General features: G+C 41.9%; 1 protein-coding gene across 3 annotated transcripts in view; it reads left to right on the forward strand.

The window, feature by feature from the left end:
* Positions 1-294: 294 nt before the first annotated feature.
* LOC139584579 (serine/threonine-protein kinase WNK1-like) overlaps positions 295-20,832 on the forward strand; it is a 68,965-nt gene continuing 48,427 nt past the window's right edge. For 2 of the 3 annotated variants that reach the window (XM_071416600.1, XM_071416602.1), the window contains exons 1-2: positions 518-744; positions 3,386-4,645. In XM_071416600.1, coding sequence (XP_071272701.1) covers positions 3,863-4,645 — 783 coding nt within the window. In that variant the 5' untranslated portion in view covers positions 518-744; positions 3,386-3,862. Of the gene's footprint in view, positions 416-517; positions 745-3,385; positions 4,646-20,832 lie in introns of those variants that run through there. The other variant, XM_071416601.1, reaches the window with a different exon arrangement.

Here is a 20,832-nt window from a genome sequence, read left to right on the forward strand (position 1 = left end):
AATCTGTATTCTTTGTCAAATCAGCAGAGGGCAGTGTTTACCTCTGGCCTGCCTTTCTAACCTATATTATGATAACGGTGAGGCCTCAAGCCCCCTATCCCTTGAACTAAAGTCGATTTAACTATCCCTGTACAATTGCAACAAACATGCATGGTATGTTTTGTCATTACTCTTCTTCTACATGATCTCAAACAAGTCATGATGCTATAGTTAATGGGAAATTATGCTGTCTAAAACTCCGCCTACATTTCATTTTTGAGTGTTCTTGTTTACATTTTCATAATCGGTTTACAGGTTATCGTCTCTCCGAAGCTGCATCACTTTTGCACAGCGCCATACAAATAGGATCCATTATAGAATACGATTCTATTTCTATGGACAACACCAAATATGTTCTACTTGTGACAACACTGAGGTGAGTGTTCTTGTGAGGTCGCCATATTCAGTTACGCTAGCGGTGGTGTCTATTGACCACCCACAACGTAGCAGTAGCTATCTTGCCGCTAGTAGCCGGATGAATTTGGGGGAGTGCCTGGTTTGAAGCTATCAAACTGCCGTCGTTAGTGGGAAGGAGGCGGTTCTAGTCCTCCGCTAGCACGAGAGAAGACCCGCCTCATCTGGGAACGTTCCGACAGTAATTATTATACCTCAGTGATTCCAACAGGCTCCGTGACTTTGGTAAACGTGTTAGAGTTATCTCACAGCTTGAAGACTACTTATGGATGGAAACTTGACCAAACGACGGTAAATGACACTACAAATCAACGTATTTATATTAGTTGAAGCCTACTATGGCGGGGAGTGAATCGCAGTTATGGCAACGCGGAACTTATATTCGATGTTCTATGCGGAGATAACGTTAACAAAGAACCCTCGCTCCAGCTAGCCATAGCTAACGTTTATCAGACATATTTTAAACGGTCAAGGGGAACATTCAATGTTCGTTTTTGTATTTGTATTGATTTGTTTTGTCGTTTCGATTTCTCGATTATGTATTTTGACAAACGACGCTATTCAATTGCTCTTTTACTAGTTACGCTGGGGTAGTTAGCTAGCTGCTAACTAGCCGGCTAGCCGCCATCAAGCAGGAGAGTGTAGCTATCACTAACGTTAGTTAGATGGCTACAAAGCTGCTGGCTTGCCGCCATCATCAGGCATTAGAGTGTAACTATCACTAACGTTAGCTAGATACTAGCTAAATGCGCAATCCAACATGGAACGATGATGCCTGTGAGCAAGTTAACACTAACGTTTGTCCAGACAAAAAAAATTACATCTTCAATTTTAAATATATTAACTACGTTAATGTGTGAAATGTTGTTTACTGTTTTCAATGTCAACTAGTTTACATTGATGGATGACATAACTAGCTAACGGTATATACCAGCAATGGCTAGTTAACGTCAGCTTCATGTTCTGTAATATTGTTTGTCGTAGCTAAGGCCGTTGTGGTAAACTAAAAGCCTTGTTATCTACAGTCAGCAGCCAGTCAAGTGTCGGCTATGGCTGTGCTCAAATGTAACACATGATTTTCTCTGCAAAACTCCGAAATTAATCCAAGCAGAGACGATTAATATGACCAGTCTCCTCTCTAGCCCAGTTAGCTACCATTCGTTTTCCTTTAGACCGCTCTGCAAGCGTTATATTGTCAAAATACCTTAGTTACTCCCCACGCGTGGAGATTATTTGTGTAGCCATTGTAATTTACTGCTGTCACGCCCGGTAGATACTTCAGAAAAATCTCTAAATAAAAATGTGTCTGCGCCAAATCCACATATTCATTAAGATTACTGTAAAAACGTCACCTATATTAATACTGTTGTAGGTGATAAAATCAATGATCTTTCGGGATACTGTACTGCTGCGGTAATTAGTCACTAATTATTCAGATTATTTGTGATTTTATTGGAAGTACTGAAGAGGTGGAAGCACGTGCACACTTGGTAAAAAAACAATACATATTCTTTCCTGACAATACAATTTTTGTGCTGCTTATGTTTTAAGACCCTTTTTGGAAGTACACACGGGCGTGAAAACAGTAAATGACTACAGTTGCTCATCGAAACTCCATATTTGGTGACAAAGGAATGTATTTTGACCCAACACTTGCACAGCTGTTTTAATAGGAAAATGAATGGTACCTAACTGGGCTAGAGAGGAGACTCATCATATTAATCATCTCCTCTTTGCCCAGATACTGATTCAGACTACACCTAGCTAGCAGATTGTAATGGGCTAATGTGTTTCTCCGTTAGCTGTTACTGTTTGGCCTAACACAGCAAATTTTCAACCAACCTTAACTTGGCTTTGGGAAGACAGCCAAAGTCTAGTTGCAGAGGGTTTGTTTAAGCAATAAAGCAGGAGGCGGTGTGGTATATGGCCAATATACCACGGCTAAGGGATGTTCTTAGGCACAACGCAACGCGGCCTGGATACAGCTCTGAGCCGTGGTATGTTGGCCATATACCACAAACCCTGAGGTGCATTATTGCTATTATAAACTGGTTACCAACGTAATTAGAGCAGTAGAAATACATGTTTTGTCATACCTGTGGTACCACGGCTGTCAGCCAATCGGCATTCAGGGCTCGAGCCACCCAGTTTATAATTGAATTTAGAAGATGCTCTGTTATTAAATGAATTTATCCATCTTTTCTAATTGAAATCTTCTCTCATTTATCGAGACAGGTGAGTGTCATAATGATATGCAGCACTTTGGGATGGACACCCACCTGTCCCAATCAATGAGAGATTTAAAATAGACAAGAAGGTGGCATACACATTGTTGGATTACTTAATGGTGCGAAAAATGGAAACAGTTTAATAACAGAGCATTTTCTAAATTCAAAAGAACCCCCTGCAACTAGACATAGACTGTCTTCTAAACGTCCGTCTTCCAAATCGGGAATTGAGGAAGTATCGACAAGTTATGGTCGGTTGTAGGCACTGTTTGCCGTAGCACACAGAATTGATCAGCCAGCTGGAATAAATGGGCAATATTTTGAATAGCGTGACTGCACCACAAGCTAGTGAAGCTATTGTATTATGTGTGTTATGATATTTAGTTACGTAGTAGTACACTTGGTTTGCTGTGTATTGTAAAGCATGAGAACTGTCTGCACTTGACCACCATGACAGGGACACATCTTGTTTATATATAAATACTGAAAATTCACTTTGTAGTTTGTACTGCTTCTTAAAAACGATTTTAATCAGACACTCCTCTCCAACCTCTCTTTGCAGTCAGTGATGGAATTTTACCTGTTAAGTCAGGAATTCCAGATTTGTTGACCACCCCCTCACACAGTTAAACCAGTTTGCCCCTTTCCCCCTAAATTTCATTGCTGTACTGATCTCATCTGTCCCTGTTTCTTTCCCCCTGCAGTGACACTGGATCTCTGCTGGGAGTGTGTGGCCTGTCGTTGCCTGCACAGTGAGGCTTGGTGCCTGGAGCTGAGTCTAGCTCTTTCCCCCTCCCTTCTGGTGGCTCCTTATGCTGGATTGCAGCTGTACCCTGTGTCTTGCAGGATGGATGGTGTGGATCTAAAGGGTCTCGTGTGTTGGCAGCGCTCCCTGTTCTGTGACAGTGTTCTCTTCTTTTCTATTTACAAAAGAACACCCCCCCCATCCTCCACCCAGACTCTGAGCCCTGTATACCTAATAACTGTATTTAAGCAGCAGTCACTCAGGTAGGAATAGGAGAGGGAGATTTGCAAAACAAGCTCCTGTTTTAATTGGTCAGTCAGATTTTTTTTTTTTGACCACATAGATTTCCATTTCTTTCCAAAGCCTTTATGGAGGAAGTTTGAGTTTTCTTTTCTTTGTTGAATCATATCCGCTCACTATCGTTGGGGGTGGTGGGATGTCGGAAAAGCCCAACAACAAGATGGTTAAGTTCCTGACTCCCCTTCCCAAGAGTGGTAATGGTAACGGAAACAACGGGTCTGGCTCGGACTCGCTTGTTGGTGAACGGATGGCAGCGGAGGTGAGGCGGCGCCACCACACCATGGAGCGCGACCGTTGCGCCGCAGAACATCGACCATTCTTCCGTCGCAGCGTCATCAGCGACTCCAACGCCACAGCCCTTGACCTCCCCTTACCCAGTAAAATCCCTGTCCTTGCACCCCTGGTACCCCGCGTACGAGATGTCGCGCCCCGTCAGTCTGGTGCACTCCCCACCCCAAGACCTGCACCCCGTGTGACTGTGAGGGAGGAGTTGGCTGAGTGCGAAGGTGGAGTCAAGGTGGATGTGGTGTCTGTAGAGCAGAAGGCTGCTGTTCTACAGGATATCTGTGATGGGGAACCAGTGGTGGCTCAGCAAGCAAACAGTCTAGCTGCCCAACCTCTGAGCCAAACAACAGAACCTGAACCTGAGAGTGAGGTGAAGGAGAGAGGAGAGGGTGAAGGAGAGGGGAGGGAAGCAGATAAGGAAGAGAAGGAGAAAGCCCGGGTAGAGGCTGAACTGAGAGAGGCGGAGAAGAAGGTGCAAGATGACATTGAGGAAGCCGAGACGAAAGCGGTGGGAACGTCGCCGGATGGGCGTTTCCTGAAGTTTGACATTGAGATTGGACGTGGTTCCTTCAAGACGGTCTACAAGGGCCTGGACACAGAGACCACAGTGGAGGTGGCATGGTGTGAGCTGCAGGTAAGACTGGGCTACATCTCAATACTATCTATGTAGTTTAACAAACTTGCATCCTCATTTCCCTCCATGAATACTGATATGAAAGAGCACCACTGATAAGCCCAGTTTTTACAAAATTGTCTCTTTAAAGGTTACCGGTTGATCCCTAATCAGACCCATACAAAACCTGTTGAGTCACTCATAACCTACAAAATCTATGAGAAGAATATACTAGTCTCATCTCAACCTGTTCTCAGAGCATTTTGTATTATTCTGTACGTAAATCATTAGTAGGATACTGTATGTTGAGTTTCGTATGGTATATATTAATTTGTGGATGTTCCTCATCCATTTCATGTGATATGTTACAAATTGCAATTTGTGCAATATATTCCGAATTTGAAAAAAGTACAGTATGTTACGATCTCCAATTTGTAGCTGTTGGCTAGGTGGCTACCGCTGATGTTAGCTAGTTGGCTAATGTTAGCTTTGAGTTAAGGTTAGGTGTAGGGTTAACTAAAATGGTTAAATAAAGGTTCAATTAAGTTGCAAGGTTGTCCTTGATGAGATTCGAACACGTGACCTTTGGGTTGCTAAACGTTTGCGTTATATGCCCACCCATCCATGCTGACCAACCACCCTACTTATGTTTTTGCCTTAATTAAGTAACCATCTGCCTTATGTAGCCATACCAAACATTTGACTTTCCCGATTTACATTTACTATGTCATGTCTAGTCTATGAGACGAGGCTGCTCATATTGCCAAGTCAGGCTAGGCCCAAAAGTCTGCCTTTCTTTTCTTCTGCGGTGACTATTGGCCTTTATGCTGTCTGAGTCACATTTGGGGCATTTGGACATTGTAACTGTCACCGGTTAAACACCTAAGGGTCTGTCAATCAGTCATAGTTATCCCTTCAGTTGTGGTGTTGCAAATCCAGTGAACACTGGACCATTTGAAGCCATTGGTTCAAAGTAGGGATGCACGATATATCGGTGAACATATTACAAGTCGCTCTGGATAAGAGCGTCTGCTAAATGACTTAAATGTAAATGTAAATGTAAATGGACGGTATTAGCTAAAAATGCCAAAATCGGTATCATCTTAGCTAAAAATGCCAACATCAGTATCGGCCCGATGTCTAGTTAGCTTTTACTTTGATAAGTCAAATAACATAGTTCTATTCTGAATTTGCATGTGCAAGCCAACTGCCACCACTACTATCAGTAGCACTGTCAAAGCTGTACAAAAAAGTCTGCAAACAAGCAAACACCGGCCACGAATGGTGTGTAAACAATACCGCGTTGATAATAAAGCATAATTTGTTTGACCGCAATGTCTGGGGTAGCTAGCTTGTTTTAGCTTGGTACCTAGCTAGCATCAATAAAACCAGCCTGAAAACAATGACCAGTAGAAACTGCAGTCATTTTCATTATTCTTAGCAATGATTTAGGAATCCTTGTAAGTATTAGGTGGGTAGCCACTTGTTGTTTGCCTATTGAAATTGAACTTCAATTCATGAAAATAAATAGCAAGCCAGCTACATAACCCTGTTGCCCAAAGCTAACGTTATAAGCAGCCAGCTAGCTTCATCTGGCTAGTGAGGCTCAACCTGCCCGGGTTATGTGTTGTGAAGCTAGCCACAAGAAGGATTAGGCACAGTAGTGGAATTTGAGGTTTGCCTTCAAAATAAAAGTACCTATTTGAAAGTGATGCAGAAGGTTACAATTGGTGGAATCATGCCATATTAGAATTCACGCAAATATTATCATTGTAGCTCTTATCGCGGGACTGTGACTGTGTGAAATCACCTCCCCTGTTAGCCTATTGTGTTTTTTCTCCCCACCTTTATTTAACCAGGTAGGCTAGATGAGAACAAGTTCTCATTTACAACTGCGACCTGGCCAAGATAAAGCAAAGCAGTGCGACACAAACAACAACACAGAGTTACACATGGAATAAACAAGCGTACAGTCAATAACACAATAGAAAGTCTTTATACAGTGTGTACAAATGGTGTAAGGAGGTAAGGCAATAAATAGGCCATAGTAGCGAAGTAATTACAATTTAGCAAATTAACCCTGGAGTGATAGATGTGCAGATGATGATGAGTAAGTATAAATACTGGTGTGCAAAAAGTAAATAAAAACAATATGGGGATGAGGTAGGTAGATTGGATGGGCTATTCGATTAGCTGCGCAGATATCTGATGTTTAAAGTTAGTGATGGAGATATAAGTCTCCAACTTCAGTGATTTTTGCAATTCGTTCCAGTCATTGGCAGCAGTATTGACATTCATATTGTACTGTACAGCTTTACCTAAGGATTGGGGATCAATGAAATGGGTTATCAGTCTACTCAATACCCAAGCTATTTTTTCCCAAAGTCATCCTCAGTTAGACTCCAAAACATCCACGTAGTATTGTTTTTCCTCGGGAATAGTGTTCAATACACACAAGTTGACAATAAATATTGTTCAATTTACAGTTGTTTCAGGGTCCCGCAATAAGAGCTACGACGCTAATGTTCTCTGGGTGTCATTGAGTAGGCTGATACCCCATGTCATTGATCCACAATCCATAGGTAAGGCTGTACATTGAAATAACTATGCCCCCAATGCAATTCTAAAGTATAATACATCCAGTGTGATTTCAACAGATTTGTCAAATGAACAAATTATTGTCTTTTGATTTTATATAACATTCCAACCTCGTTTAGCATGATCTATTCAATTATGGCATAATTCTACTATTGTGTATTCAATTGCATCACTGTCAATGACATTGACAGAATTATGCAATTCTTTTATTTTGATGGCTAACCGCAAAGTCCACTATTGTGGCTAATCCTTATTGTGGCTAGCTTCACGTAGATGGGTCCAACCACCATTAATCAAATAAGAACTGTCTTATAAATTAGGGTTATTTTAGATGACACCTAGCTATATAGTTAGCTAGCTAACTATATAGCTACTGAAACAGATTATGTTTTTGTTGAAGAACATTGTTTGCATCCATGAGGTAGTTCGTTTTTTTTATGACCAGCACTGTAGGTGCGCGAGACAACTTTACCAGCATCATAGCATACAGTTGAAGTCGGAAGTTTACATACACCTTAGCCAAATACATTTAAACTCAGTTTTTCACAATTCCTGACATTTAATCCTTGTAAAAATTCCCTGTTTTAGGTCAGTTAGGATCACCACTTTATTTTAAGAATGTGAAATGTCAGAATAATAGGTGAGAGAATGATTTATTTCAGCTTTTATTTCTTTCATCACATTCCCAGTGGGTCAGAAGTTTACATACACTCAATTAGAATTTGCTAGCATTGTCTATGAATTGTTTAACTTGGGTCAAATGTTTTGGGTAGCCTTCCACAAGCTTCCCACAATAAGTTGGGTGAATTTTGGCCCATTCCTCCTGACAGAGCTGGTGTAACTGAGTCAGGTTTGTTAGCCTCCTTGCTCGCACACACTTTTTCAGTTCTGCCCACAAGTTTTCTGTAGGATTGAGGTCAGGGCTTTGTGATGGCCACTCCAATAGCTTGACTTTGTTGTCCTTAAGCCAATTTGCCATAACTTTGGAAGTATGCTTGGTGTCATTGTCCATTTGGAAGACCCATTAGCGACCAAGTTTTAACTTCCTGACTGATGTCTTGAGATGTTGCTTCAATATATCCACATAATTGTCCTGCCTCATGATGCCATCTATTTTGTGAAGTGCACCAGTCTCTCCTGCAGCAAAGCACCCCCAAAACATGGTGCTGCCATCCCCGTGCTTCACGGTTGTGATGGTGTTCTTCGGCTTGCAAGCTTCCCCCTTTTCCTCTAAGCATAACGATGGTCATTATGGCCAAACAGTTCTATTTTTGTTTCATCAGACCAGAGGACCTTTCTCTAAAAAGTACGATCTTTGTCCCCATGTGCAGTTGCAAACCGTAGTCTGGCTTTTTTATGGCGGATTTGGAGCACTGGCTTCTTCCTTGCTGAGCGGCCTTTCAGGTTATGTCAATATAGGACTCGTTTTACTGTGGATATAGATACTTTTGTACCTGTTTCCTCCAGCATCTTCACAAGGTCCTTTGCTGCTGTTCAGGGATTGAGTTGTACTTTTCGCACCAAAGTACGTTAATCTCTAGGAGACTGAACGCGTCTTCTTCCTGAGCGGTATGATGGCTGCGTGGTCCCATGGTGTTTATATTTGCATACTATTGTTTGTACAGATGAACGTGGTACTTTCAGGCATTTTGGAAATTCCTCCCAAGGGTGAACCAAACTTGTGGAGGTCTACAATTTTTTTTCTGAGGTTTTGTCTGATTTCTTTTGATTTTCCCACGATGTCAAGCAAAGAGGCACAGAGTTTGAAGGTAGGCCTTGAAATACATCCACAGGTACACCTCCAATTGACTCAAATGATGTCAATTAGCCTATCAGAAGCTTCTAATGCCATGACATCTTTTCTGGAATTTTCCAAGCTGTTTAAAGGCACAGTCAACTTAGTGTATGTAAACTTCTGACCCACTGGAATTGTGATACAGTGAAATAATCTGTCTGTAAACAATTGTTGGAAAAATGACTTGTGTCATGCATATAGTAGATGTCCTAACCGACTTGCCAAAACAATAGTTTGTTAATAAGAAATTTGTGGTGTGGTTGAAAACGAGTTTTAATGACTCCAACCTAAGAGTATGTAAACCTCCGTCTTCAACTGTACGTATCGATGAATCGTTCTTACATATGAAATACGAGTGATTGTGTAATAACTACGTAAACAATTCATGAATGTGTTTAATTATTATGTGACATGCAGTCCTGATTGGTCAACAAGCTTAGTTGACGTGTATCTTTTCTGACACGCAACAACCCAAACGGTATTCCATAGAAATCCTGTTTGAGAATGAAACGACTGAACAAAGAAACAGAAAGTAAGTGAAAGAAATAGGTTTTGATTGTTTTACTGGTAATGGGGATTTTTTGGGGGGTCAGTGTGTGTGTGTGTAACCTTTTATTTAACTAGGCAAGTCATTTAACAACATATTATTTTTTACCTTGACTGCATACCTCGGCCAAACCCGGATGATGCTGGGCCAATTGTGCGCCACCCTATGGGACTTCCAATCACGCCAGATGTGATACAGCCTGGATTTGAACCAGGGACTGTAGTGACGCCTCTTGCACTGAGATGCCATGCCTTAGACCGCTGCGTCCATGTGTGTGTCAACTATTTAACTGTACTAGAATGCTTAAGGCCGGTAAAATTTTAAATATTGGTATCGCTTTTTTTGGCAAGGAAAATATCGGATATCGGTATCGGCCAAAAATGTAATATCGGTGCATCACTAGTTCAACGTGTCTTTAGCTCCATGAATGCGAGCTGTAGACTCCATATAAATTACATCCATCAAAGTAAGGATCTCTTGATGGATAGAGTGGTCCATTGTAATCGTAGAACTCATTCTTAAAAGGGAAATGGACAGTCCAATAACAATGTTTCCCTTATAATTTTTTTCAGCAGCCATTAGCATGGGGCGTGGGCGTGGCCAATTGCATGCACGGTCTCTGACCAAAGATTTTAAAGGTCCTCGTCTTGGCCACGGAGACACAATTTTGCGGTTTTAAAGCAGATTTCGTGCAATTCTACACATTTTGCCATGCCGTGTTCTTATGCTATCTGTGACTCAAACATTCTAACAAAATCAATGGGTCCCCCATACATGACACTTATTTTTGTTTTTTTTCCTCAGGCTGTCTAGTTTTTATTGGTGATTGATAGTTCTCAAAGAAGATCTTATTTAAAAAAATATATATAGCTCCTTTATCTTTTCATACTTTACATCCAGTTTAAGTTTACACTGACAATGTTTTACCATCTCAAATTATTATTAAAAAAAAATTAAAAAGTATGTCAAAACATTTTTGCATCATATTTCTTGGAGTATTTCTCGGCCCGCCACTGCTAAATGACTATAGGGGAAACAGAATAATTCTCCTGACATTTGCTGCTTACACTATTGCAATCTCCCTTTGTATTTATGATGGGCCTTATCTCCTTAGTCATGAGTTGCTGGCATTTACTCTTTGAGATCTATCCCGTTGCCAATAGAATATAATCTTACAGAGCTGAAAATATATTTTCTTTCAGGATGGACCTACCCCTTTCTGAATGTAAGGGTCTTGTTCATTAGTCCAAAAAGCAGCAAAGCTTTTTGAAATTGTCATATTCAGTCTTTGTTCTTGTTGATCCGTTTCTAAATCGTTTCATGCCTACTGGACCCAGTACTGTTCCTTAGGTCCACGCAACACCGGTGACTGGTTTGTCTTTGCATTCCAGTAGACTTTGTTCTCGTGGCCCACAGCCAGAGTGATTTCCTCGCTGATTCAGTCTCCCTGAGTCACAGCCACGGATGTTTCCCCTTTAAGAGGCCGGGCCTGATTTCTTCTAAAAGCGTTATTTATTTATTAGATGTTGACCTGGCTTCGGGCCTTAGTTAAATAGACCACCTGAATACAGTCAATAACACTTTCATTTCCCCCTGGAGTTTATTTTTTGACTCTGCGTCTTCTGTAACTCTGTAGTGCTGTTTCTTGTTCTACTCCTTATAGTGAAAGGGCTGCAGCATTCTGCTTTAGCTTAGTAGCTGTAGCTAAGGGTGATTCTGGCCAAGCCAAAGGCCCAACGATAGCACAGGCTCAGACGGGCTGTCTGCTTTTCCAGGGAAAAGGACAAGACGCACAGCAGAGGTTAACCCCATTCAGTACATGTATATTTATGTTGACTCACTTTCAGCCTGTCAGAACCAGCACAGACCCCACACAACACACACACTGACAACACAGCCTGTGGAGATACTGCTGACACAGACCAGGCCCCTCCCCTGTCGCTCAGTGCAGAGACAATCCTGCACATGCTCAGTGCGCTCCTGAGCTCAATGCTTGTTTGAATGTGAAATGGGTCAGATTCCTGACAGAGGCATTTCTAACTTCTGTGTGAAGTACAACCGGTTTCTACCCATCCAGTCCCCCTTCAGCCCTCTATGCATCCACCCTCTCTCTCCCCTTCCTTCCTCCCGTTCCTCCTTCTCTCTTCAGCCCCCTCCATTCTTCAGAGATGATGTTGACAGTGGCATGTGACTGACTTAGTGAGGCATATCTCCACTATCTCCACAGGATTCAGACCTAAAGCATATAACTAAATCAAACTGCTCGTAAATGTTTTTGTTGCTTTGACTCTCAATATATTCTTGCCTTTTCGCCTTCATTTATGCTCCCTCTAACTTTCCATCTCAAACCTTTATCGTCCTTATTTTTTATTTAATTAGGCAAGTCAGTTAATAACACATTCTTATTTACAATGACGGCCTACCAAAAGTCCTGTAGAGAATGGATAAATGTTTGGTTTGGTGAAGAGCATGTTGTCATCTCATATGAACAATCCCCGTGAGTTGCCTCATATTAATGCAACTATTACTCAGTCATTATTGTGCACATCAGTGTTGAATGTGCACTGTTCTTTATCTGTGTAACAGGGGTCGCTGTAATACAGAGTTCTGCATTTTTCACGCATAAAAAGAAAAGAGAACGCAGAAAGCTCTTGCTGCGTTTTGTAAACTCCGATCTAAAATGCTTCTTATTGTAATTTCTGCTCAGCTTCTGACTAATTTTGTACTTCCACTCGGATGAGAGATCTTTGCTCTTGTCTTTAGACCAATTAAATTCCTGCATTCACGAACAGGCATTCGATCAGCAGTAGGGTTGCACATTTTGGGGAATATTCAGAGGTGGAAACTTACCGTAGGAATTAACGGGAATATATGCAAATTAATATACCAATTAAATGTAGATGTTTTTTGCATTGGATATATTTACCAAATCATATGGAGACAAACATTTTACCTTATCATAGGTAGACATAATTGCAAATGATTAAATCCTTCAAATATAAATTAAAAAAACAATTTCGTTACGAAATTTAATTAAATGAGTTGACTCTTCACATGGGCTGATTTCACTGAACAACTAAAGGGAATATTGAATGATCCCCATCGCATTTCCCAAAAACATTTTCAACATGCATCTGTAAAATGATAGTTTAGAAACTAAAGCTTTGGTTGTCTTCCTGTCAGGCTTCCATGTCTTCTCCCTGGACCTCCTCAATGTCCACCTCTTGAACATCAGGCTCTGAGGCCTCATCTTCACTGTCACTTTCCAACCTTGTTGAGGATGGCTCGTTGTCAGGCTCAAAAAGCCTCATTTGCCCGGATGGCCACCCCTTTTTCAACCCTTGTGTTGGTCAGCCTGTTGCGTGCTTTTTTTGTGTGTTTTCCCAAACAAGGACCAGTTGCGCTCTGAGGCGGCTGATGTTGGTGGGATTTGGAGGATGATGGAGGCAATAGGGGAAAGAGCCTCAGATCCACGAAGTCCCTTCCACCAAGTTCCTGATAGGATATGTTGACACGACTGCCATATTGCATCTCCATCCCAAAGCCCTTGCTTGGAAGTGTACTTCGCCAGACTACCAAGAACCTTGTCCTCATCCAGGCCAAGGTAGGGAGACACGGTAGTGATGACACCATAGGCCTTGTTGATCTCTGCACCAGACAGGATGCTCTTGCCAGCATGCTTGGGGTCCAACATGTACGCTGTGGCGTGTATGGGCTTCAGGCAGAAGTCTTCATGCTTTTTGATGTATTTCAGAACTGCAGTTTCCTCTGCTTGGAGCAACGGTGAAGTGGGCAGGGCAGTATGGGTTTCTTCTTTTACATCTGCAAGCAGAGTCTGAACATCAGACAGGATGGCATTGTCTCCCTCAATCCGTGCAATGGCTACTGTTATAAGTTTCGGGCTGCTTACCACTCTCTCCCAAAATACATCATCCAGGAGGATCCTCTTGATGGGGCTGTCGATATCGGCAGACTGTGATATGGCCATTTCTTGGAGATACTCCTTCCCCTCCAGGAGACTGTCAAACATGACAACACCACCCCAGCAGGTGTTTCTGGGCAGCTTAAATGCAGTGCTCTTATTCTTCTCACTTTGCTTGGTGAGGTAGATTGCTACTATAACTTGATGACCCTATACATACCTAACCATTTCCTTGGCTCTCTTGTAGAGTGTATCCATTGTTTTCAGTGCCATGATGTCCTTGAGGAGCAGATTCAATGCATGAGCAGCACAGCCAATGGGTGTGATGTGAGGGTAGGACTCCTCCACTTTAACCAAGCAGTCTTCATGTTCGCAGCATTGTCTGTCACCAGAGCAAATACATTCTGTGGTCCAAGGTCATTGATAACTGCCTTCAGCTCATCTGCAATGTAGAGACCGGTGGGTCTGTTGTCCCTTGTGCTTGTGCTTTTGTAGAATACTGGTTGAGGGGTAGAGATGATTAAGTTAATTATTCCTTGCCCACAAATATTCGACCACACATCAGAGATGATTGCAATAGTCTGCTTTCTCTATGATTTGCTTGACCTTCACTTGAACTCTGTTGAACTCTGCATCCAGCAAATGAGTAGATAAAGCATGTCTGGTTGGAGGGATGTATGCTGGGCAAAGAACATTCAGAAATCTCTTCCAATACATATTGCCTGTGAGCATAAGAGGTGAACAGCTCGAACAAGACATTCATCAGCATTTCTCTGACTACGTTCCTCCATTGAGTCAAAAAAAAATCTGATTCCATGAGGACCATGAGCTGTTGCTATCAATAAGGTGTCTGATTCATCATTTTCACCTCAAATTGAAGTACAGGGACTTTTGTCAGAGGTTGCTTGTTGTGATCATTGGAGGGAACTTTATGCACTTGGCCAGATGATTCTGCATCTTTGTTGCATTCTTCACATATGATTTGGCACAGTATTTGCAAATGTACACAGCTTTTCCTTCTACATTAGCTGCAGTGAAATGTCTCCACCCATCAGATAGTGCCCGTGGAATTTTCCTGTAAAGATTAGGGAAATATTTGTAAAAGAACAACAAATACAATTCCATGTACAGATAAATAGTTAAGCAGTTAGATTAAACTCCTTTTGTAAGATAAATGTTTTAAAATGAAACATGTATGGAAACGGGTGAATTAACCTGTCTAGGACTAGCGGAACCCCTCGCCAACAGCCAATGAAATTGCGGGGCGCCAAATTCAATCAACAGAAATCTCATAATTCAATTTTCTCAAACATACAAGTATTAGACACCATTTAAAAGATAAAATTCTCATTAATCCAACCACAGTGTCCAATTTCAAAAAAGCTTTTCGGCGAAAGCAGAACATATCATTATGTTAGGTCAGCAACTAGTCACAGAAAGCATACAGCGATTTTCCAACCAAAGAGAGGAGTCACAAAAAGCAGAAATATTGATAAAATGAATCACTAACCTTTGATATTCTTCATCAGATGACACTCCCGGGGCAACATGTTACACAATACATGTATGTTTTGTTCGATCAAGTTCATATTTATATCCAAAAACCTCAGTTTACATTTGGCTTTGCCTCCAAAACATCCCGTGAATTTGCACAGAGCCACATCAAATCACAGAAATACTCATAATAAACATTGATAAAAGATACAAGTGTTATTCACAGATTTAAAGATATACTTCTTCTTAATGCAACCGCTGTGTCAGATTTCAAAAAAACTTTACGGAAAAAGCAAACCATGCAATACCCTGAGTACGGCGCTCAGACGACAAATCAACCCAAAGAGATATCCGCCATGTTGGAGTCAACATAAGTCAGAAATAGCATTATAAATATTCACTTACCTTTGATCTTCATCAGAATGCACTCCCAGGAATCCCAGTTCCACAAATGTTTGATTTGTTCCATAAAGTCCATAATTTATGTCCAAATTACTCCTTTTGGTTCGCACGTTCAGTACACAATCTAAACTCACGACGTGCGGGCAGGTCCAGGCAAAAGTTCAGACGAAAGTCATATTACAGTTCGTAGAAACATGTCAAACGTAGTATAGAATCAATCTTTAGGATGTTTTTAACATAAATCTTCAATAATGTTCCAACCGGAGAATTCCTTTGTTTTCAGAAAAGCAATGGAACAGAGCTCGCTCTCACGTGAACGAGCGTCACGAGCTCAAGGCATTCTGGCAGACCTCTGACTCATTCCCCTCTCATTCTACTTCACAGTAGAAGCATCAAACAAGGTTATAAAGACTGTTGACATCTAATGGAAGCCTTAGGAAGTGCAAAATGACCCCATAGACACTGTGTATTCGATAGGCCAAGAGTTGAAAACCTACAAACCTCAAATTTCCCACTTCCTGGTTGGATTTTTTTCTCAGGTTTTCGCCTGCCAAATGAGTTCTGTTATACTCACAGACATCATTCAAACAGTTTTAGAAACGTCAGAGTGTTATCTATCCAATACTACTAATAATATGCATATATTAGCAACTGGGACTGAGTAGCAGGCAGTTTACTCCGGGCACGCTTTTCATCCAAATGTGAAAATGCTGCCCCCTATCCATAACAAGTTAGCCTCTACAGGATCGGTGTTCCCCCACGGGACGGTTAAGCTAACGTGGGCTAATGTGATAAGCATGAGGTTGTAAGTAACATGAACATTTCCCATGACATAGACATATCTGATATGGGCAGAAAGCTTAAATTCTTGTAAATCTAAGTGCACTGTTCAATTTACAGTAGCTATTACAGTGAAAGAATACCATGCTACTGTTTGAAGATTAGGCACATTTGGACAGTCTTGATACAATATTTTGAACAGATATGCAATGGTTCATTGGATCAGTCTAAAACATTGCACATATACTGCCATCTAGTGGCTAGAATCTAAATTGCGCCTGGGCTAGAATAATAAATTGTGGCCTTACTCTTGCATTTCAAAGATGATGGTACAAAAAAAATACAAAAAACAGTTGTTTTTTTCTTTATATTATCTTTTACCAGATCTAATGTGTTATATTCTCCTACAATAATTTCACATTTCCATAAACTTACGTGTTTCCTTTCAAATGGTATCAAGAATATGCATATCCTTGCTACAGGCAGTTAGATTTGGGTATGTCATTTTTAGGCGAAAATTTAAAAAAGAGCAGTTCTCTCTCTGTGGGTCTCACCCCAACAAGTTCTGGAGTATGGTTAAAGACCAGGAGAATAAAACCTCCTCACAGCTGCCCATGTCCCTTAACGTTGATGTGGTTGTTACTGACAAGAAGCACATGGCTGAGCTCTTGAATCACCACTTCATTAAGTCAGGATTCCTATTTGACTCAGCCATGCCTCCTTGCCCGTCCAACATTTCCTCACCTCCCACCATTTCTAATGCGACTAGCCCCAATGCTCCTCCCTCTTTTTCGCCTGCCCTGTTATAAAGTTTCTCCATGCAGGCAGTCACTGAGTCCGAGGTGCTAGAGGATTTTGTGTGTGTTGGAAAACGTGTCAATAATCAACTGACTGGCTTTCTTGATGTCTATAGTATTTTCTCTGGTATGCAATCTGGTTTCCACTCAGGTTATGGATGTGTCACTGCAACCTCAAGGTCCTCAATGTCACCATTGCCCTTGATTCTAAGAAATGTTGTGCTATTTTTATTGACTTGGTCAAAGCTTTTGATACGGTAGACCATTCCAATCTTGTGGGCCGGTTAAGGAGTATTGGTCTCTTATTTTTTATTTTTTTTTATTTCACCTTTATTTAACCAGGTAGGCAAGTTGAGAACAAGTTCTCATTTACAATTGCGACCTGGCCAAGATAAAGCAAAGCAGTTCGAAACATACAACAACACAGAGTTACACATGGAGTAAAACAAACATACAGTCAATAATACAGTAGAAAAATAAGTCTATATACAATGTGAGCAAATGAGGTGAGATAAGGGAGGTAAAGGCAAAAAAAGGCCATGGTGGCGAAGTAAATACAATATAGCAAGTTAAACACTGGAATGGTAGATTTGCAGTGGAAGAATGTGCAAAGTAGAAATAGAAATAATGGGGTGCAAAGGAGCTAAATAAATACAGTAGGGGAAGAGGTAGTTTGGGCTAAATTATCGATGGGCTATGTACAGGTGCAGTAATCTGTGAGCTGCTCTGACAGCTGGTGCTTAAAGCTAGTGAGGGAGATGAGTGTTTCCAGGTTCAGAGATTTTTGCAGTTCGTTCCAGTCATTGGCAGCAGAGCACTGGAAGGAGAGGCAGCCAAAGGAGCCAGTGGGTTTGGCGACGAGTATGATGCGAGGGCCAGCCAACGAGAGCGTACAGGTCGCAGTGGTGGGTAGTATATGGGGCTTTGGTGACAAACCGGATGGCACTGTGATAGACTGCATCCAATTTATTGAGTAGGGTATTGGAGGCTATTTTGTAAATGACATTGCCGAAGTCGAGGATCGGTAGGATAGTCAGTTTTACGAGGGTATGTTGGCAGCATGCGTGAAGGATGCTTTGTTGCGAAATAGGAAGCCAATTCTAGATTTAACTTTGGTTTGGAGATGTTTGATGTGAGTCTGGAAGGAGAGTTTACAGTCTAACCAGACACCTAGGTATTTGTAGTTGTCTACATATTCTAGGTCAGAACCGTCCAGAGTAGTGATGCTAGTCACTGCTGGACGGGCGCGCAGGTGCAGGCAGCGATCGGTTGAAGAGCATGCATTTAGTTTTACTTGTATTTAAGAGCAGTTGGAGGCCACGGAAGGAGAGTTGTATGGCATCGTCTGGATGGTTGTTAACAGTTTCCAAAGAAGGGCCAGAAGTATACATAATGGTGTCGTCTGCGTAGATGTGGATCAGAGACTCACCAGCAGCAAGAGCGACATCATTGATGTATACAGAGAAGAGAGTCGGCCCAAGAATTGAACCCTGTGGCACCCCCATAGAGACTGCCAGAGGCCCGGACAACAGACCCTCCGATTTGACACACTGAACTCTATCAGAGAAGTAGTTGGTGAACCAGGCGAGGCAATCATTTTAGTAACCAGGGCTATTGAATCTGCCGATGATGATGTGGTGATTGACAGAGTCGAAAGCCTTGGCCAGGTCAATGAATACGGCTGCACAGTATTGTTTCTTATCGATGGTGGATAAGATATCGTTTAGGACATTGAGCGTGGCTGAGGTGCACCCATGGCCAGCTCTGAAACCAGATTGCATAACGGAGAAGGTGCGGTGGGATTCGAAATGGTCGGTAATCTGTTTGTTGACTTGGCTTTCAAAGACCTTAGAAAGGCAGGGTAGAATAGATATAGGTCTGTAGCAGTTTGGGTCAAGTGACTCCCGCCCCCCCCCCCCTTTGAAGAGGGGGATGACCGCAGCTGCTTTCCAATCTTTGGGAATCTCAGACGACACGAAAGAGAGGTTGAACAGGCTAGTAATAGTGGTGGCAACAATTTCAGCAGATCATTTTAGAAAGAAAGGGTCCATATTATCTAGCCCGGCTGATTTGTAGGGGTCCAGATTTTGCAGCTCTTTCAGAACATCAGCTGACTTGATTTGGGAGAAGGAGAAATGGGGAAGGCTTGGGCGAGTTGCTGTGGGGGGTGCAGTGCTGTTGACCGGGGTAGGGGTAGCCAGGTGGAAAGCATGGCCAGCCGTAGAAAAATGCTTATTGAAATTCTCAATTATCGTGGATTTATCGGTGGTGACAGTTTCCTATCCTCAGTGCAGTGGGCAGCTGGGAGGAGGTGCTCTTATTCTCCATGGACTTTACAGTGTCCCAGAACTTTTTTGAGTTTTTGTTCCAGGAAGCAAATTCCTGCTCAAAAGCTAGCCTTGGCTTTTCTAACTGCTTGTGTATATTGGTTTCTAACTTCCCTGACAAGTTGCATATCACGGGGGCTGTTCAATGCTAATGCAGAACTCCACAGGATGTTTTTGTGTTGGTTAAGGGCAGTCAGGTCTGGAGAGAACCAAGGGCTATATCTGTTCCTGGTTCTAAATTTCTTGAATGCTTATTTAAGATGGTGAGGAAGGCATTTAAAAAAAATAACCAGGCATCCTCTACTGATGGGATGAGGTCAATATCCTTCCAGGGTACCGGGCCAGGTCGATTAGAAAGGCCTACTCGCTGAAGTGTTTCAGGGAGCGTTTGACAGTGATGAGTGGAGATCGTTTGACCGCTGACCCATTACGGATGCAGGCAATGAGGCAGTAATTGCTGAGATCTTGGTTGAAAACAGCAGAGGTGTATTTAGAGGGCAAGTTGGTTAGGATGATATCTATGAGGGTGCCTGTGTTTACAGCTTTGGGGTGGTACCTGGTAGGTTCATTGATAATTTGTGTGAGATTGAGGGCATCAAGCTTAGATTGTAGGATGGCTGGTGGGTCTCTGAGGGCTCTTTGGCCTGGTTTGCTAAATACCTTTCTCGAAGAGTGCGGTGTATAAATTCAGAACATCTGCTGTCTCAGCCACTGCCTGTCAAGGGAGTACCCCAAGGCTTGATCCTAGGCCCCACGCTCTTCTCAATTTACATCAAAAACATAGCTCAGGCAGTAGGAAGCTCTCTCATCCATTTTTATATGCCGATTATACAGTCTTATACTCAGCTGCCCCTCCCCGGAATGTGTTAAACACTCTACAAAAAAGCTTTCTTAACCAACTTGCTAGTGAAATAAAAATAATAATAAAAAACATTGGGAAATGTAGCTGGTTACCTTTTTTCTATGGTAAACATCACGGCCATGCATAGTCTTTGCAAAAAATACTTTTGTCATTCATTATATAGTCTAGTAATGAAATGCTGCTCATTTAATTATGTGTTGCTGCTAGCCAAATAGCCTTGCGGTAACTTGCGCTTCTGTTGTAATCTAATGAAAACAAAGCTATTGTTTTGCATTCATTTATTTTGTGTGATGAAAACTAGTTACACGCCCCTCTATTGAAGCGCAAAACTATTGTTGCCTTCCGATATGGAACCCAGGTCAAATGGTTTAAAATGCAGATTTTTGATCGACTGTTTTTGAAAATGCATTTTTTTTTTTATACCTAAAGCTTTTCAGGTGTTCTTTTGGCCTTTTAGATTAACAAAACATTGCCCAGTTCAATCGTTCATGACCAGGTAATGATTGGCCACAGTCCACTGCCTGACCCATCACTGGGAAAACACTGTTCTAAGAAAGCAGAATGTTGGCTTTCATCCAAGCCTTCAGGTGTGTGGGACCTCTCGCCAACCCTGATTTAGTCCATTTGTCAAGTCTGATGGGGACACTAGCTGACTTCCATAAACAAAGTTATGTGTGTGTAACC

The sequence above is a fragment of the Salvelinus alpinus genome, chromosome 9 (assembly GCF_045679555.1).
Source record: "Salvelinus alpinus chromosome 9, SLU_Salpinus.1, whole genome shotgun sequence".
NCBI lineage: Eukaryota > Metazoa > Chordata > Actinopteri > Salmoniformes > Salmonidae > Salvelinus > Salvelinus alpinus.